The sequence below is a fragment of the Anas acuta genome, chromosome 1, assembly GCF_963932015.1.
Source record: "Anas acuta chromosome 1, bAnaAcu1.1, whole genome shotgun sequence".
In the NCBI taxonomy this organism is placed as follows: domain Eukaryota; kingdom Metazoa; phylum Chordata; class Aves; order Anseriformes; family Anatidae; genus Anas; species Anas acuta.
Window position 1 is genome coordinate 152,173,888 of NC_088979.1, and position 14,063 is coordinate 152,187,950.

Sequence of the window (14,063 nt, forward strand, 5' to 3'; positions counted from 1 at the left end):
CTGCCTTTTCGGCTTGGCAGTCTCCCCATTTTCCCCTGCACGTCCCGGTGCTTTGACAAATGAGCCCCTCTTCAGGGCATCCCCGGCCATGGGGGCTGCGTTTCTCTCGCGGTTGGTGCTCCTCAGAGCTGCAGCTGCCGCCACCTCCCCACCACACAGCCTGAAGGGGGTAAAACAGGTCTGGGGGGGGTGCTCCTAGGGGCAGGAAACCACAGGTGGCACCGCCACCAGCACCCAAGGCGTTACTCCAGGTAGGCTGCAGCAGGCTCAGACCTTCCTGCTGCGGACTGGGCAGTGCCGCCACCGGTTTCGTGCTGTGAGGCACACGGAGGCCTGACACAGCTGCCGGTGCCGGTGTTACCGCGCGTAAACGCGTGTCGGTAAATAGCGTTAAATAAGCACAAGGGAGAGGGGTTCCGTCATTTTATTCCACATCGCTTGGTGTCTTGTGGTGGTGTTTTGGGCTTGTTTTCTTCATGGCCAGGGCTCTAGTGAGTTGAGGGGACGTTAATGTGTATTTGGGGCTGAAATGTGCGTTTTTATTAAAAATCTCGCTTTGAACAGAGCTGCTTCACTCAGCAGCCCTCACTGAGGAGCCCTCACTGAGGAGCCGCCTCCCCCCAGCCCCCCCGACCCTTTCCAGGGCTCTGTCCCTTTAATGCCCGGCCCCGCCCCTCCCCTCCCCCACCGGCTCCAGGCGCGGCCCCGCCCCTCGCGTTGCGCAACCCCCGCGGGGGGGGGGCGATGAGGTAACGGCGCTGGGGGGGGGGGGGCGCGGCCCCGCCCTGCGCGGCGCCTTTAAGAGCCTGGGTCACGTGACCCCAGCTCCCGGCCTGCCCTGGGCGCCGGGCCCCTCCCGCACCTGTTGGGGGCGGGGCTTAGCGGGAGCCCCGCCCCCCTCCTCTCCCCCCCTCCCGCACCACCCCCCCTTCCCCTTTCCGCCGCGCATGCGCGCTGCGCGGCAGGGCCGGATCGCGCATCCAAAATGGCGGCCGCGATGGACGTGGACACCCCCAGCGGCACCAACAGCGGCGCGGGCAAGAAGCGCTTCGAAGTGAAGAAAGTGAGGCCCGGCGTGGCGGGGCGCGGCGCGGCGGGCCCCGGGGGGCCGGTCCCGGTCCCGGTCCCGGTCCCGCTGGCACTGAGCGGGGCGGGGGCGGCTCCGCGCTGCCCTCCCGGAGCCGGCCGCCCGGCCGCACGGCGGAGGGGCGGGGCTTGCGGGGAGCTTGGCGTGCGTCCCAGCCAATGGCCTTCGAGCGCGGAGGGGAGCCGACCAATCAGCGGGCGCGGGCCGGTCCTGTCAGCGCCCGCCCGGCCGCTCCTGTCAGAGGCGGGGGTGGGGGCCGTGGGGTCGGGGCGCGCTGCGCTGCGCCGCGCCTCAGCTGGCCCCGGGGCTGGGATCATGGGGAAGCGATAAGGGTGCGCGATAAGGGCCGCTTACAGCCGTGCTGGTACTGGCCCGGTGGCCCTCAGCAGCACTTGTGAGTCTGCGTGCCTCCTCCTTCAGAATCCACAGGTTGTGGGAAGGAGGAGAAACGCTGACATGGAAATAGAGAACACTACAAAAAATACACGGCAGTGCAGGCAGTAGGGTCAGGGACTGGAAACGTAGGAAGAAGCAAAACACACAGACTATGTAAGCAGTAAACGAAGGCCATCACGTCTACCAACATACCATTGGGTTGTGTTGAACATTGAAGGTAAACCCATCTGTGTTGGGAATTTACAGAAGACACAACTCTGGATTTTTGTAGGGAGGAGGCAGGAATAAAACGGCGCTATGTTTCTCCGCATAGCTGGTGGTAACAACATCATTCTGAATCGGTTTGCTAAAATTGCCACGGAATTTTTTAGCCAACCCGTCCACTGAGGTAGCATGGAACAGAGAGATTCCTCTTTTCATCTGTATTTTATCTTTGAAAGGTTTATTTGGCAGCACTTTCAGATTTTTTTATTTTTGCAAAAGAGATGGGTCAGGAGTCGGTGAGGGGCAAAGTCAGTGATGGTTCTGGTTGTTGGCCCCAACCGTTACTGGAAGAACTGGTGCAAGTAATGGAAATTCCTCGTAACAAAATGGCATCTGTATTGCCTTTCTCCAAAGCACTGTCCTTTCCATCACAGCTGAGGATGTGGCACAAGGAACGTCCATGTCTACACATCTTGAATAAAAATGCAGATGCTTGCAATTGTTTGACAAAAAATAAAAAGGGGGTGACTGAGGGAGGTACCTGATTCTGAAGCTGTGTCCGAGAGGTATGTGTGAAGGCAGTGTACCACTGCTTTCCAGCAACGCTTCTCAACTCATGAGAAAGAATTACTCTGGAGATAAATGATTTTTTAAAATATCCCAGCGTTTCCATTTCAGAAATAAATGGGATCTTGAGGAAGTACATGAACTGTCATATGCTATAAATTGAGTGAAAATTATGTTTTTCTTTTGCTTCTTTTTTCCCCCCTCTCTAGTGGAATGCAGTAGCTCTCTGGGCATGGGACATTGTGGTTGACAACTGTGCCATTTGCAGAAACCATATTATGGATCTATGTAAGTATACAGTGGGGAAGAGAGCTGACAGTTCAGACATATACATGATGCACAGCTGAAATTTCCACTGTTCAGGTTATATTTCAGTAAATCCAGCTTTCAGCTCAGAAATAAGTCTTTGCAGAGCAAATACTAAGCGCTATTTTACATAAGGCTGAAGTTCTGTAATCTCTTTTTTGTGACTGTACTGTTCTTCCCTTACCCTTCTCTTCTAAAGAATAGAATCACTTGGTACTGTATCTGCAGAAGAGCTGATGGTGCTGAGTGTGTTTTGAATGCAAGCAAACAGAAGGAAAGGAAGTGATAATAAAGAGCCAGTAGGAAGTCAAATTATTTAGGGTCGACAGGTATTGCTCACAAAGAGAGGCGTTAGAGGTTAGGGCTGTGGGCGTTGGGACAGGTATCAACTTTTTGATGGCAACCATTAGGAATAAATCTTGTGCTGCTTTCTGTGTCCCACTGGCCAGGAAAGGCTCAAACCAGTGACTTTTTTTGACTCCTTGTTCTACAAAAGCTCCCTTAGTTAGTTTGTGTTATACCATGGGGAATTTTATGGCTACCTAGAAAATGAACTGGTTGTTTACAAACAGGATAATCAAATATTAAAACTGAAGACCAAGTATTGCTACTACTGATTTGATTTTTTTTTTTGACAGTTCACTAAAAAAAACATGCTTGCTGTGTTGGAAAATAAATTAATAATAGGATTAAGTACAAACATTTCTATTGTGAAACAGGTGTGCATATACAAAGTCACTGGTTTTAGTCCCGTTAAGGATTGGTAATGAGTACAAAACCATTTTTTTTTTCCCTCAAAAATTTGGCAGGATATTACTTACACAACAACTGTCCATTTTTATTATTTTTTTTTTTCAGTAGCAAGGGACAAAATACCTTTCAAGATACCCCAGACAGAAATTTGTCTGCATTACTAAAATGGTAGGATTGTGGGACCCCAGAAAGCAAGAGCTACGATATCTGAGAAAGGCTAGGCACAATTCCGTTGTGATAGCTTTGTTAAAGTATCAAAACTCAGCACAGGTAATGGTAACACTGTCTATAAGCCTATATGAAACCAAAAAAAAAAGTTTATAGTAGCGATTGGTGAGAGATGCACCTGATTTCACATTATAATTAAACATTTGTTACAGAACTACTTTCAGAAGTTTTTATTGTGTTTTGTTTTATAAAATAAAAAAGAAAGCATACTAACACAGGGCTGAAACTAGGTTAAGCAAGTTGACTTCTTTGTTTTGAGACAGTTGTGTTTGTATTTTGAGCCAGCTACTTCCTATCCACCCCTCACTTTATTCTTGGTTATTAGAAAGGGAATGATGACACTAAAAACAAGTGATAATAATGATATTGAAATACACCAAATTCCTTTGGCATAAAAATGTACTTTAAAAGTACCTCTAACCTGTACCACACTGAAAAATAGTTGAGGTTGACACTGACTTCAGCTTAGTCTCTCATGTTTATGATTTATTAGAGAGGAGAAAGCTGGAAAGAGTGTAGACAGATGCTACTTTTTCAGTAGTGAATTTATTCTGTTGAAAGTGCATAGGTAGGTTATGGAAAAACAGCGAAGGAAAAGCAGATGGGTAATGTAGGGTATTTTCTTTTTCCTTTTTTTCCAATCTTTTTTTGAGTTGTTCAAGCATAACACGTTATTAGTTAGGGTATGAGCAACATTATGAAAAGCCTGAACTGCAAATGGTGGACCAAAATTGACAGTATACAGAGTAGAAAGGGTATCTAAATTGGTGTTCTGAGATCAGTGTTGGCTCTGGATTTACTTACTTCCTTGTTACAGGTCATTAATGATGTTAAGCAACGCTTTAATTAGATTTTCAAACATAAGATGTGAAGAGATTGGAAATTGAGGAAAAATTGCTAGAACGTACAGGGAAGAACAACAGAAGGTTCAGTTTGATAAAATGCAGGGTACAAATGCCTCCCTCGCCTAGTGATGAAGGGAAACCTTAAAAGGGCAAACATGAAAAGAGTGATAAGTACCGCCAGCCACGCTAATGGAGGATTGTTAACATTATAAATCCAACATCTGAAACTGGGATGTAACGATGTTAAGGTTTCATGCAGCCCTCCCAGTGCATGTACGTTATGACTTGGTTGTTGGTAATAAGGACAAAGGATTCCCCTGACCCTCAATACGGTTTATTTTCAGCACACAGAAGGGATGAGCAGACTTTCGGTGTTTTGTTTTTGTTCTTTTCTGGAAGGACCCACTTCCTCTTTAGATTTTATGTAAGCAGTGTTCCTGATTTCTTCAAAAGTTTGCTCTTTGGTGCTATCATTGCAGCGTGGCAAGCTGAGTGTTAGGAAACTCTGTGGTTGGGTTACCTTCTCATCTGAAATGTGGAATGCAGTCTTGTAAGGTGACCAGTGTACTTTTGAACCGTATAAAATGTGCCATCCAAATAGTGGTCCTTTTCTTTGGTAGTAAAATGCAAAGTATGAATTCGATGGTCTGGTTTCACAAGGATGGACAAATTGGTTAGAATCCAAAGCAGAATCTCAGGATGCTTAACAGGTTAGTTGGTTTTGGCTTTCTGAGAAGAACAGAACAGAACTAAGTATATAAAGTTTGCTAAGTCATGTATATATAGTTTGCTAAGTCATAAGTGAGCGTGGAAAGTGATAGCTGTGTACAAATATTTTGGGAGTGTGATTCTAAGAGGAAATGCTGACTGTCACACAAGGGGGCTATAAGTAGAAGGAATCATGACGATATGACAGGAGGAATTTAGGGTAAGTATTTGGAAAAACCTGCAGGTAATTCTTAAGAAATGGGGAAAATTGCAAGGGGAAAGTTCTGAAAACCATCTGAAGTTTGAAAAACGGAATTGGAGAACTCAGTCAATATTTTGTAAGTAAGAAATGTACAAGTTTTCTTGCCTGTTTTTGTTGTTGTTTTTCTGCCTCCGGTTTAAAGCAATGTGTGCTGCCAGCCAAGGTATGTGCGTTTTGTTCTGTTCTTCCCAGTGAGTCAGTGCCTTCAGAGCATCTCTTTGCCCCTTGCTTTCTAAGGTTAAAGGGAACCCGTACCATGGTTGCCCTGGCTCAAGGAGAAGCCATTTTGAAGAGCTCTGTCATCAAATTTAGCAGTGGGCTGTTGCTGCAGGAGGCGTGTGCTTGACTTCTGATACCTGCCACTGTGACTACCTACATGTAAATCTCGGGGTACTTGGGTTATAAACCTTCAGGAGGTTTCTGCAACAGGAGAAGTCCATGGAGAGGGACGGTTCCCAAGAGATGCTGAGATTCAGAAGTTGCCATTATGCAATATGCGTTGCTCTAACTCCCAGTGTTGGAACACTTCCATTGTCTCTTTCACATTTATTTACAGGTAGCTCGACTTTTAGCTCCAGATACTCTGCCAAAAGCAAGGCAAAAGAAGAGGAGTTCAGTATTCCTCCAGTGCCTGTTACTGTCTCTCTTTCATCGCTTCTTTTGGGGCAGCAGCCAGAAAATAGCTCATCTTTCTTCCATAGCCAGAATCATCAGCTTTCATTTTCTGCTGCGGGCTGTCCATTTGTATGGTTGCATAGTTGATATCTTGTCCCTTTTTGAAATTAGGATAGTGGGAGTCCGGGAAGTGCTTCAGCTTTTGGGATTTCTTTTTTTGGCAGCTGAAGGTAGCAGTGCCAGCAGTAGTCTCCAGCCTGTTTGATGGGGGAGTTAAATCTGGCTGCCTTGTTGGGAGGGCCTTACATCACCGTGAGAGAACTCCTCTTCAGCTATTTCTGCAAAAGTTCATCTGTCCTCTTAAGCTTTTGGGACTGTTATATTTTAGACTGCACTTGTTGGTCAGCATGTGACACTTAAATGAGTTCTGGTCCTGCTCCTCTCCCTTACCTAAACCGTCTGTCTTCCCCCTCATTCACACTCAAAATGTGGGATCCTTTAAAGCCTGGAAAAAAAAAAAAATCTGGGTTGTGATCCACAGGGCCCAGCTAACAGGTTAGGGCCACATAGGGGGCAAAAAGGCAAAGCGACATGAGAACGGGCTAGATGGATTTCAGATCTAATATGCCCAATATCCTGTCTCCAGCAGGGAAAGAGAAGAAACAAAATAAGGATACCGTGTGCTGCAATACTTGCCCAGCTTTCGTAGACTTCTGCAGTAAAGGTTGCTTGCCAGTTGACTTTTTTTTTTTTCTTCAAATGGATTTCCTCTCCATCTTTCACTACTCATCTTTTCATCATTTTCTGCTAATGTACAGACTTGGGCCAAGTATTTCAAACTAACATATGTAGGATAAGCAGTAGGACTACGAGTCTGTATCACAGGAACAGTGAGATTTCTGCAGCAAATTGTAAACAGGTGCACGTTTCACCAAAGTGATTGAGGCTCTTCAAGGTTCTTGAACGCCTTCCATTTTCTTAATCAGATTTAGTTTTATTGCTGCATGTGTTGATGGCTGAAGGCATGAAGTCATCAGACTTTTCAGCCGTACTTTTCAGCTGAACTGGTTTTGTTCTCTTCTGCGGGCTGGCCAAGGACTGAGCTTTGGACCTTCTGTTGTGTATCGTATCGAGATGTAAAACGTCATTAACAGAGGTTCATTCAAACTGTGCTGAGCAGTTGTTGCTACTGAGCTTCCTTAGACCTGAGTCTTGCTGTGAGTAACTTCCTGTGACTGAGGTTAACCCATCTCCCTTGCATGTCATGAGAAGTTGGCTTTTCTCTAACTTCGTTCATCTCCACAGCTGAAAGGGAATACAAAATGGAGGAAGGGATAAATAGGACGGAAAAAATAAAGATCATGTTTTTCAGCTGAACCTGTGGGGCATGAAGTTTTTTGAATTCTTAATTTGTGAATCAGATTCCTTTTCCTCAGAGCATGTTTGAGCAAACGAAACGCAAACAGCGAATTGGAGCTCGTTCAGACGTTATCTTTGCCAGGAAAAAAGATCTGCAAAAAAAGAAAGCAACAAGCCCATGTATCAAATCCTAAGCTGATCGTCTATCAGCACGCCTTCTTAAACCATTTTGGCTTGACTTTTAAATGAAGCATCCTTTAGCAGAAAGCTAGATTAAATCGTTGGTCACAGGTTTGTGCTGCTGCCTGTGGAGGAGCTGGAAGTGTTTTCTTATTCTTCGGAAATTTCTTCCTGAGCTGGACCAGAAGTAAATTGCTCAAGCTCTAGAACAGAGAATCAGGTTGTTGGATTTATTTTCCTAGAGCAGTTCTTCCTTCCTCAGTCTCTTACCCATGCCACCTGAGACAAAACGTAAAACCTAACCCAAAGCAGTCTCTGTCCTCTTTGGGGTCATCCCACATACTCATCTGTCAGGTACAAAAAGTTCAAAATACACATTTTAAACTTTTTTTTTTCCTGTGTTGTTTTTGGTGGTATACTTACCTGTCACGAGACCATGGGAAGGAAGCAGACAAAGCCCATCATTACGTGAGCAAATTAATTTGTAAATGTAACTAATGGTACCAAACGTCTGACAAGATGAATGAATTTATATTCCGAGAAACCTGGATAAGAAATTTCAATAAACTTTTCTTCAAAGCTCCGCTGCGACTGATAATCAGAACAGATGCATTAAAACACAAGGGGAACCAAATAAAAATATTTATCCTTCAAATTTGGAAAACAGACACATGCCGCTGGTGGATGAGCTAAGTACTGCTGCCATCTGGAACTTTGGAATATTAAAAATGTAGAGGAAGAAGGAAAGTGAGATGAAATATGTTTTGATCTAATAATTTTAGAAAAACAGTATGCATGAAAGCAACTGCTCTTGCCACTTTTTGATGTAATAAATGCAACAAAACTTTCTGATATAATAAATGCAATTACAACCCTGTTGTAATGAAGGATACTAGTGGTTGGTGTTGCATGTACATCTTTTTCTCCTGTGTTTATGTGTTTAATTTTTGTTTCCGCAGGCATAGAATGTCAAGCAAACCAAGCATCAGCTACCTCTGAAGAGTGCACAGTTGCATGGGGCGTCTGCAATGTAAGGGAAACTCTTTGGTTGCTGAGCTCACGTGCAGTGATGTTACCCCTTTTTCTCTTGACTTGGGACAAAGCTAGTTCTCTAAAACGTTTCAGATAATCCACTAGAAAAAAAAAACATCACACACACAACTTTAAACACTGTCTGTTTAGTAGTGTGTGTAAAGGAGAGAGAAGGGGGGAAAAAACTGAGTGAGAGTTCGAGAGGTGTATGAGGAGGACACAGAAGAGAAGGGAGGAAGGGACGCCTTTACCTATATTTCTGGAAGCAGAACAGATCTTTAATTTTGATCAGGATTTTCCTGATCAAGGTCCTGCGTAGGGGCCATGCCTCTTAATTTTTTTCTTTCCAGATAATAGGATTACTCGAATGTCACCATGCTTGATTTGTCTTTATGCAGGCTGATTCAAGGAATCCATATGGGGTAATTAGGTGATTTGCTTTCCCTTTTGGAGGCAGACCAAATTGGTTCTAGTGTATAATCTCCAGTTCTTCGTTTGTGGCCATAAATGCTCCTTTGTACATGGTCCCAGTAGTATGTGAACTCAAACCTGCCTGCCTCTTAGCTAGCCTGGACCTGAGCTCGAAGACATATTTTTCCATAATGGAATAACTCCCTGTTCACCCATCCTATCCTCACTGTGCTGTGGGATCAAGTTACAGTGAGATAATGCTGAAATAGGATTATAAATGTACCAATTCCCTCTGTAAAGGACAAGAGCAAATTTTGAATCATATGAGAATATTCTGGTGTCAAAATGAAGATTTCTGCCTGTAAAAGTTACCACGAATGGGACCTTGGCTTTGAGTAGCTATTTGGGGTGTGGAAGAGGGTGTCTGTGCTAGGCACAGAACAGAGATTTTATTTTTTTCTTTCTAATTTTGTAAGTTCATTTTTATTCAAGTGTTAGTTTGTCCAGAAGATTGTTGGAGAGCGGCAGCGTGTACACATGTATGGTCCTTGCTACTCGCTGTGAAACCCCCTTTCTTGTCTTTCTGATGCTGCTGCTTATCAGCATCTGCTCTGCCAATTTTAGCAGCCGCTAAACTCCGTGCTCTCTCCTTCATCAGAAGTCAGTTGCTTGCTGCTGCGTGTGCTGTGAAACGGGCTGCCTGCTGCCATTTCACTCCTTTCATTTCTCTCTGAAAATGCAGACCGGTTCCTCGCTTCTCCCAGTGAGCTGGAGGATCCGTCCTCCCTGCCTTTGTCTGCAGACGCTTGCTGCTCTTTTCTTACCGCGATGCTTTCTGTGGTAGTTTGCACATTGAGCTCTGTTAGCGTGTTCTGAAATAATGTGACTTGCGTTTTCTCTTCCAGCATGCTTTCCACTTCCACTGCATCTCTCGCTGGCTCAAAACTCGCCAAGTATGTCCGCTGGACAACAGGGAATGGGAGTTCCAAAAGTAGGTATCCTGCAGAGATTTGGAGATGAAAAATCTAATTGCCCTCCTGCTAATAGAAAGTAATGATGTCATTTATGAGGGTAATCTCGTGGTTGTGGGTCCGAGGGCATAGCTGCTGTTGGGAAAGGGTTTTTTTCTTTTCCACCTTGCTGTATAGTGACCTTCCCTTAGTCCCATGGTGGTGAGGAGCTCTGAAGGAAGCCCAAGTAGCTGTGGGGTACATGGGAGCTGTTAGAAAGTAGTGATTCCTATCGACCTTCTCTGTAACGAACAGAGAGCAGAGGAGAAATGGAATTCACTGACAGTGGAGCCTCAGGTGAATGTAATACTGCTGCATGAGCTGTTTGGGCTTAGAAAATGACCTGAATTTAGCTTCTGTTTCGAAGCATTTATACCAAAATGTCAGAAGTCTTGTTGAGGCCCTCTGCATTGTGACAATTTGGTTTGTAACTCTAATAGGATCAAAGATTAATACAGCTCTTTCCTGGCATCTTGAACGTAGGTGTCCACATAGCCACTGCCACAGCCTTGACCCATTTATTCGTGATTTATACTTTCATTTTGTTTTGTATTCTTTGGAGGTCTGTTGTTAGACTAAGAATGGGAAACACACGCGTGTTTTTTTGAGGGATGATTGTATGTTGGCAGTGGGTAGTAAGCTTGTCACCTGCTTCGTTTATCCCTATCCTGTGCCATTTATCTCTTAACTGTGGGTTCACTTTCTTTTTTTCCTTCCCCCTTTTTTAAAGCATATTAATTCTAACTAGAGGCCAGATTAAAACAAAGCAGAACATAATAAAACTCTTCAGGATTCTCTTTTTTTTATTAAAAAAATCATTAACCTATTGTATACTTGCAGGTACGGACACTAGAGATGGTCGTCACGCTTCTTACGTCGTCACCCTCAGTTGTTCGTGTCCCTCTGGGTTTGTCCTAGCAACTTGAAAAATCAGCAGTGAATGCCATGTAACCCGAACTCCTCCCTGTTGTGTACCATTGAATAAAATCTTGCCGGAGCCTCCCGTCTGAGTGTGCCCTCCTTTCATGAGTGCAAAGTCGGTGAACGAGGAAGGAGGATTATCTGTAGACTTCAGCCAGGGAACCCTTAAGCTGGGCAGCTCCTCCTGTCAGCGTGCCCAGCTCCTGACTGCGGGTTTGGTTGCTCTTCCACGTGACTCAGAACCACGCCTCTGGCCCGCTGAAGTCAGCATCGAGCTGGGCGCGGGGCATGCCTGGCTGAGTAATTTATGCAAATGGCATTTCTGGTGGACCTGCTTCTTGCGGCTGGGCTGAAATGGTGATCTGTACAGTTAGGGGTTGTGTCACTGTTAGAAGTTATTCTCTCTTGCTTCGGCTCTAGCTTGACTAAACCAGCTCCCCTGCAGAGGAACAATTCAGTACCTGTTTGCAGTTCCATCTGTTGAGCTTGGGAGATAGTAACTAGACGTTCAGATTTTTTTTATCAGTGGTCATAAAGCACTTCTGTGTCAGGTGCAAGCAAACCTGGGAAATTCACCCGATAGATTGACTGCAGAGCTGCAAATAAGCGGTGTATGAACAGACTCATGCGGTGTATGAACAGACTCATGCTGGGTTGGCTTTTTACTGGTATTTTCCCAACCCACAGCTCTTACGGGCCAGATGTTGTGACTGAAAACTGCACCGTGTTTTGTTCGGTATCTGCTGTGCCAACCGGTGTCCTCTTCGCTACATCAAAATTTGGCTCCCATCTTGACAGCCTCAGCAGATGCCAGGGATTCGAACAAGGTCAGAGGAATCCTTCCTGCTACGAAAGGCTGTGTCCCTTCACGTCCGCTGCAGTAATAATGATAAATTTCTTGTGTTATTTGTGATGTTACCTTTTCATCCACACGTTTTGCCTCGCTATTGAGGATGGGACATCTGATGGCTGATGTTAAACGTTAATGTACTACAGCCATAGGGAAAGGATCGTCATCGATGGAAGCAGAACTTGCAGGTTTTTTGGTAATTGCTGGAGCTTTCTTTAACCTGCAGCAAGCAAATATCGGGATGATTTTACCAGCTGTTGTCAGCGCTCTGAAATGATAGGGTTTACTGGTTTTTACCCTGAAGAAGAAAATGGAATGAGCAGAATCAGGGGAGTTTTATCGCTAGACAGCTTATTTACACGGTTCAGCGGGCACAAAGCTCATTCTGAATTCACAAGGTAGTTTTGGTGGGGGGACAGGAGTGGAGCAGAAAAGGGGAAAGATGATCTCAGTGGTGGTCAAAGCGTTCATCCAGGTGGCGGGATAGGCAGCGAAATGCTGTTCCCTGGGATTTGAACTCCCACCTGAATGTCCCATCCAGGCATTTCCCTCTCCTTTCTGGCTTTCCAGCTGCTACAGGTCTGATTCACTTGTGAAGCTCTGGGCTCTGTGGTGACCTGAGGCAGCTCTGGCACGTGGCTGTGCTGTTTTTGGTAGCGTGCATTAAGGTTGCATGCATTAAGGTTGTGTTTGGGGGGAGAGGGAAAAGCTTCGGTGAGCGATCTCAGCAGCTGTGGGGAGCATAAAGTGAAGGGAAGGGGGATCTGCTTTGTCCCAGGGCACACAGAGCCCTGTTCCATGGCTCTTGCTCCGACTCGCACCGCTCTGCGCTGGCTTTGGCAGCACGGCCCCATCCCTGCAGGTGGTGGGAGGGGGAAGGCCCCCTTGTCCCCGCTGTCCTTTTTCCCTAAAGCAACCGTCGCTGCCACTCACCCAGGGCAGTGCCGTTTGCCCGCTCTGTAAATGGAGAACGTGTCTGGATTGTGAACCCAGCATAAAATCAGGAGGAGGCGGTGGTTCGAACTGCACGGGGCTGCAGCTGTCCAGCTGAGGGGAAAACAAATCGCCGATGGGCCTGCAGCAGAGCAGGGACGTTGCCGTCCTGCTGCTTTCCGCAACGTCGCCGGCTGCGGTGCTGAGCAGGCCCCGCGGGGAGGGCTTGGGGCATGCCGCTGCGGCCAGACAGCTGCTTCCTTTCCCATCCTGTGGGGAGGAGGCAATGAACTTCAGATGCTGCCCGGCATCAGCAGTGCCTGCTGCACCACGTCCCTGGCTGCTAATTCATAAAAATGTCCGAATCAGGTGCCGGGATGGTGTAGTCCCTTCTAGACACCTGCAGAAGTAGGAGGGGAGCACATGCATGTGAGAGAAGTACATGAGAAGTATGTGAAGAAGTACAGGACTCCCAGCAGCACGTATCCCTTGTGGAGGAGCCCTGGGAGCTGCTCTGACTGCAGCGTGGTGGTGGGACCCCAAAGACTCGTGTGATCGTGTGCCACAGGGAGGGGAGGCAGGAGCAGCCTCCTGCACCCGTGTGCCCTGCTTCAGGGCAGAGGATGGCAGTGAAACCACTTCCCCGACTGACGGCTGCTGTGGTTCATTCCCATAGCTAAAAATGAGCAAAGAGACTGGGCGAGAAGATAACGTGAAGAGGACAGAGGCAGAGACCAAGACACTGCTCTCCTCAGCGAGCTGACGTCCTGGTGAGCAGAGGCTCCTCCCTGGGAAGGCTGGCACAGCCCCTGCTGCTCTGCCTTGCTCTGGGCACTGGTGCCCCAGGTTTGCTTTCGCCTGGGTGGAAGCTGTCTCACCTTGGAGCCCCCCAGGCCACGGCTGGGGAGAAGCAGAGGAGGTGGCACTGCTGAGGGTGGTTTCCTACAGCAGGTTCCAGGGGGTGAAGGGGCTGAGGAGCATGTCTGTGACGAAGCTTCCCTCTTCTCCCTGCCTTGCTTACCCCATTCTTTTCCTCCCCACAAAAAAACTGTGGGAAGAGCTGGCTCTTTTCTGCTTTTGCTTTTACTTTCCCGCCACCACACACTGTCTAACTTCATTTTCTTCCCCTACGCAACAGGTTTTGCAGCGAGCCTGTTTTGCTTTCCACGGGGCATCTCGGGCGCTTCCCTGTGCTGCTCACCCCCTCCACCACCACCACACTGCCCCCGTCTTCCACTCTCCCCCTCTCTGATCTGGTTCCCGTGTAGGTCCTGAGGAACGGTCGGTGTCCTTCCACCCTCTGCAGCCTGAGGGAGGGTTGGTGGGAAGATTTTTATCTCGCCTGGGCCAAACTTTTAACCGATTCCAGAAGTCAAGCTACAAGTTACCAGAAGGT

General features: G+C 46.8%; 1 protein-coding gene across 1 annotated transcript; it reads left to right on the forward strand.

Annotated features, from left to right (window-relative positions):
* The first annotated feature begins 905 nt into the window (after positions 1–905).
* RBX1 (ring-box 1) lies at positions 906–10,966 on the forward strand. The gene is made up of 5 exons (XM_068667273.1): positions 906–1,063; positions 2,464–2,542; positions 8,470–8,540; positions 9,859–9,944; positions 10,804–10,966. Exons 1-5 carry the CDS (start codon positions 986–988, stop codon positions 10,814–10,816), a joined length of 327 nt encoding a protein of 108 aa, XP_068523374.1. The 5' UTR covers positions 906–985; the 3' UTR covers positions 10,817–10,966.
* The last annotated feature ends 3,097 nt before the right edge of the window (positions 10,967–14,063 follow it).